Genomic DNA, 6,000 nt, shown 5'->3' with positions numbered 1-6,000 from the left:
ACTTGCATAAATTGTATCAATTAAACTTAATAATAAAAACAAGATTATCTTTTATAAATGTTAATTTATCACCGAACATTTTCACATCGTAAATACTGCGCTCCGGTATTCCGGAACATCCGAACCGGTATTCCGGTTCGGTACCTTATCTAAATCCGGCTCTGATTTCAGAAAATACGTAGCCTGTAATTAACTGAAATAAAAATTAATAATCTTATGATACAGATTGGAAATATTTGTCCTTTTACTCAGTACTGTCAGGTAATTTTTAACTAGTTGTGCTCGCGGCTTCGCCCGCGTGGAATTCAGTATGTCACGAAGTTTTTCCCGCATAAATCCCGACCCACGAGATTTTTTACAACCACGCGACCTCTTCATCAGTAATCGTTATATTTCAGCCAATTTACATAAAACCGTAATGTACTATATACCTAAAATTTCTTCAAGAATTGCACTATCTTTAAGTAAAAACTGTACAAGAATCCATTCAGTAGATTTTGAGAAAATCGGTCACATACAGACAGATAGTTTTTGGGGACTTTCTTTTAAAATATGTTTTTAGGGCAATAAAATTTGTTTATTACAAATGGTACAGTAACATTTTTAAAGTATTATTAGTGTACATTTATCCGTACTATCCATACAGTTTAATTTTTAATCCTTTTTGGCGTCATTTTTTTTTATTGCTTTTTATGACGCGACGAGCTAGCCGTTCGCCTGATGGTAAGCGATACGTCTGCCCGTAACAGAAGAAACACCATCCAACACTTTGATTTACAAAATATTGTTTGGTATTCCACTGCACTCGCCATTCTGAGACATGAGATGTTAAGTCTTATTATATCCAGTAGTTACACTGGCTACAATGTCTTTTAAACCGGAACACAACAGTGACACTGTTGCTTAGCGGCAGAAATAGACATTGCGGTGGTATCTACCCAAGCGGACTCTCACTTATGAGAGACCTACCACCAGTTAAAGTCCACCGTCATGGAAAATCTAGTTACTAATCTAGATTTGTTTATGAAATCAAATTATTCTGCTAAATCTTGCGTATTTTATATTTACTATTGCAACCTGACCTATCTTACGCAATTTCTATTTTAAAACCAATTGGGTTAGAACTAATTCAGTTTGAGCACGAACCGATCAAATATTTAATATTCGCGGATATTTGTAAAATGTTAACTGTCAGGAATGCAATCAAATTCACGTTTAAAACAAATGGAAACGGGCTTTAGTTATTTAAGGCCGAGTTGAAAACTATTTTGTGAGGTTGGAATGATTTATTCATGGTTTTGTTATTCATGAATGATGAAATCTTTTTTGATTAATTTGTTCTACCCCCATACATACTTAAATACATTTAAAATATATTACCTTTAATACACATTTCGAATTATAATTGGCATCTATTCCCATATTAGAATGAAATAAATCAATTGTTCCACACATAGACATTTATTCTAAATTTAGTCTTAACTCTATACAAAAAAAGTTGAAACTTATATGAATAACGAGTTGACGTAACTCGGTAAAGTATTTACATAGAATCTTAAACTTTATACACTAATACGCCATATTAACCTTCCTTTTATTCTTAATCTGACAAATATTCAAACTTCTATTGAATTTGAACTTAAAACCTTTCGTCTCATCGCCATTATAGAGCTCTTTAGCCTCATTCTGCCTGTAGTCGTAGCAATCGCTATGCCGCTCCCCAATATCTGCATTATCACCCTTAAAACAATCGTAATAAGGTTTACAATCAAAGCTATTAGTACTCTTAGCGATGTAGTTTCCAAATCCGTCTTTACGTATGTCGCAAGCGAGAAAGTCTGAGCCCATCTGTCAATCCTTACCTGAACCTGGTACCTGATTCGCTGATGGAATCGTCTCGAATCTTCGGCCGTCGGTTTCCATTCATTTGATCGATGAAAGAGGTGTTGGTGTTCCTCATGTAGTCCCGATGTATGTTGTGGTTTGAAGGCGAGAGGTGGGTGAGCCTGTAGCTGACGCAGGAGTCGTTTCTGCGGACTATGGTCCTGGTTGTTCCCGCTCTGGAACTGCCGATGGGGGCGAACGAAGTCCCGTTCTGGTCAGGGGCTGGTGTGTGGCAGCAACAGAAGCATTTGAAGTACGACCTGTGGAATTCTCGGCGGAATTTGCCTGGAACAACGGAGATATGTTTAATTCTCCCTTTAATTGTGGGTGCTCGTGCAGTTCGTGTAAGTGGCATGTTTTGTACAAGGTGCGTGAAATATAATTACTTTAATAGGGTGAACTGCAATAAAGGGGTGAAAATTATTAAAGCTTATTTATTACGTGTACGACAAAGTGACTCCACCTGATGGTAAGTGGAATGGGATCCAATGGAGTGTCAACTGACAAGAGATGATTACCCCTCGGCAGTCGACACAATTATGTCGGCCTGTTCGAACCGAATATTGACATGCGGATCCCGGAACTCGACATTTACATGGGCCGCTTTGGTCCATTAGTGAACATTACTAATAAATGTTATTTGTTATGTTTTGGAAAATACATAATATAATATTAGATTGATTATAATTAAGAAACTACATAAATGAGATAGATGAATATTTTTGGATTTAAGTTTACATCATTTCACCCCTTATACCTTTACCTCCTTTGTCATTTTTTATTAAATTGAACATTGGAATCAAAAACACCATCTTTATTTACTTGTTTTCTGTGAGATGTGTCAGAGAAATCAATTACAATTAACATTGCTTTTCCGTGGGAACAGTTAATATGTCCTCGAGTAAACATCGAAATACAACAATACTTTGAAAAAAAAAAGTGACGAGAGTGCTGTGTGAACAAAAATAATTTAAAAAGATCTTAGAAAACAGCGAACATCGAATTTATATTGTTCATAGCGTACCTTCTATTCAGTTTATAATAAAGGGAATTATTGCAACGCGAGATGAGGAAGGGAAGGGGTTCATTATTGGGGAAAGCAGGGGGGGTCAACAAGGTTTAAAAACAATATATTGGCAATAATGTGTTGTGAGAAAAAAGAGATTTTATTAATTGTCAAGATAATCAAAAATATACTGTAAAGGAAGAAAATAAAATGCAATCAAAGAAAACCTTTTCCTTATCATTTTTATACGAGCATAGCAGTGACCTCATGAACCTGGTGATAAGCAGTAGGGTCCAGATAGAGTCGACTGACATAAATGATTATCCCTCATCGACCAATACAATAATGCCGACCTATTTGAAACCAAATCTTCTGTTCACATGTGGTAAGATATATTTTATATTCGCCCGGATAGCGACCGCCGTATACAAGGTTTTAAACCCGCTATGGAGGCCCACGTTAGTGTCGCGGTCCGGGGTCAGCCTGTGTATCGCACTCTTCATAAAATAATGACCTATTTCAAAATTGATAATTTTGTGACAGTGGTCGAAAAACAAATTTTTGTTTGCTACCTTTTTTTGAAGTTGCTATAAAATTTAGCTTATTAAAGATAGGTAAATAATGAAACCTATAGCATGAAAAAAATTGGGAAAAAACTAAAAGTTGGCAAACAAAAATTGGTTGTTTCCCACAAATTGGCAATTTTGGAATGGGTCATTATTTTATTAAGAGTGTGGTATATCCAGTTCCAACAGGCCGACATAATTGTGTCGCCTGCCGAAAGGTAATCATCTCTCGTCAGTCGACATTCTAATTGACCTCCACTTACCATCAGTACCAGTGGGGTCACTATGCCCGCATAAAATAAAAAATTCAACGAAAACATTCAATTAAGAAAGTGGTTTACTTATTTACATGATATTTATTCGTTCCCTGAACAAAGTATAGCATAACCAAAAACAATATAAAACAATTCAAATGCAAACCAGGTCAGTGAAAAATAAATGGTACAAAACATATTCCTGAATCGTTATCCAAACGTAAAGGATACTGAATTTCCGTTCCTTTACACCAATGTTAAAATCCTCTTTGCCATGCATGAGTTGGTAGCAGGGCCGTATTGAGACATGTGTTGGGGGACCACATTAAAAATTCAAGAGTATATGCTTGGTTTGTCCGTATAGTATATGGATAGATATTTCGAGAAATGTTTATGGTATTTCGGATTTGTAGCTACAGAAATATGTTTCAGCATACGGATTTAGAGTAAAAAATTAAAACCTCTGGTAAAAGCTTCTGTCTGATATAATTCAGTTTTCTATCACAAAATTAGGAAGCATAGCAATGAAATATAATATTTAACAGTAGAAATCGTGAACCCAATACGGTTGCATTAATTTTGAATTCTTGGTGACGTATAGGCAAAAAGTAAAGAGAGGTATTATAAAAATGTAATATTGGGTTGATTAAATATCTCAGATATTTTGGGATTCATATCATATCGTTCTAGTTTAGTACGGTATTTTATAATATAAAAAAATATATAAATACTATTTCAATGAACATCTTAACATACAAACTATTTGCTTGTACCTTGGGCATTAATTCATCAGAATAGCCATTAAAATAATTGAAGTTTTATTATGATTATTAAAATATATGACGCTGGCGTAAAAATGGCTAATTGATAATTATGTTATAGATTGTAATGGTTTATTATGTTTATAATAAAGCTATTTTTAGGATATAAATCGCGTTTTTTTATATTATAATTTTTTCCTGTCGTTTCGAAGACTTTGCCGCCTTCGTGGTCATGAAGCAGACTGATGTGTTAGTTATCCGAATAGTCAAAGTTTCAATAAGTACCTATATATTACAATTAAACATTTTCTTTTTATTTTACCTATTGATAACGATAAACTCCGTAAAACAGTTTTATTTCAATATCTAATATTCGCCTAAACATAAGAGATCAGGACCGCCATATCGAAACCGAAATATCTATTTACGAACTCTATTTATCTTGAAGATGGCATTTTAATGACATTATGAAGGGTCTGAATTACTTTGGCTGTCACGCCGTACACAAAATGTAAGGTAACATTTTGAATAAATTGCTATCGCATTTACCTCATTAGATTTAAGTCAAGTCTTTTAATCAAATTATTTAAGCGACTGCCTGAAAGAGATAATTTCCGTCTATATTTCATCATAAGTCGAGCAAAATGAGTGGTTCTAGCGATTCTAAGGCCTGGTGAAAAGTGAGTTAATTATAATAATTCTATTCATACTACATAGTATTTTATACTTGGAATTCGTAACCATCATATATAACATGATAAAATATAGGTATACATATAATACAACCAAGAAACTTCTAAAAAAAGCCTCATGGCCACATCCATGTGATTTATTTGGGGCCCACGACCCCCAAACATCTCTGAATACAACCCTGTGCATACAAACATTCGGTAAAGCAGAACATTCAGAATCACAAAACACGGTCTAGTACTGACCTGAAAACCCAGGGAATCCTGCAAGCAAAATATTGTAAAGTAACGCATTTTAGTTAGAAACAAAAGCTTATATGAAATTAAAATCTAGATCATGACAACAGCGCATGCTAATGATAATGGAATGAATTTGCATGAATTAAAGTATTATCATTGTTGTTTAATTTATTTGAGCTTGGATTTTGCATTGAAATACCTATAAGGTTAATTTTATGGTATCTATTATAGATAGATAATTTTATGGTATCTATTATATATAGATAATCTATATAGATTAGCCCCCTTATTCATGGACGTTATTTGTCTAAGAACGGAGCATTGCTGTGATAACAAGTCTAAAAGGTAACGTACGAGAGAGTACCCTCTCCGTAGTAGAGAGGAGACCCGAGCACAGTAATGCGACAGTACAGAATACAGAGCTAATATTATATTATTAAAGTGACGCCGTCCTAATTCGTCGTGATATTTTGTACTTGCAATTCACGCCGCCGATGATAGAACCAGACGGAGGGCGCTTATAGACTCACCCCCTTATTCATAAACGTTTTTTATCTAAGGACGGAGTAAAGCTGTGATAACAAGCCTGTTTCTCAGTGC

At 34.6% G+C, this 6,000-nt stretch overlaps 1 protein-coding gene across 1 annotated transcript in view; it reads right to left on the bottom strand.

Annotated features, from left to right (window-relative positions):
* Positions 1-1,448: 1,448 nt before the first annotated feature.
* The window catches only part of LOC115443194 (orexin receptor type 1), a 111,333-nt gene continuing 106,781 nt past the window's right edge, over positions 1,449-6,000 (bottom strand). The window contains exons 8-9 of the mRNA XM_037442582.1: positions 1,863-2,169; positions 1,449-1,740 (exon numbers count right to left, since the gene is read on the bottom strand). Of these exons, the coding sequence (XP_037298479.1) occupies positions 1,617-1,740; positions 1,863-2,169 (431 nt within the window). The 3' untranslated portion in view covers positions 1,449-1,616. The remainder of the gene's footprint in view (positions 1,741-1,862; positions 2,170-6,000) is intronic.

The sequence above is a fragment of the Manduca sexta genome, chromosome 4 (assembly GCF_014839805.1).
Source record: "Manduca sexta isolate Smith_Timp_Sample1 chromosome 4, JHU_Msex_v1.0, whole genome shotgun sequence".
Taxonomy (NCBI): Eukaryota; Metazoa; Arthropoda; class Insecta; order Lepidoptera; family Sphingidae; genus Manduca; species Manduca sexta.
The sequence above is the reverse complement of the archived record's forward strand: the minus strand, read 5'-3'. Positions and strand labels throughout refer to the sequence as shown.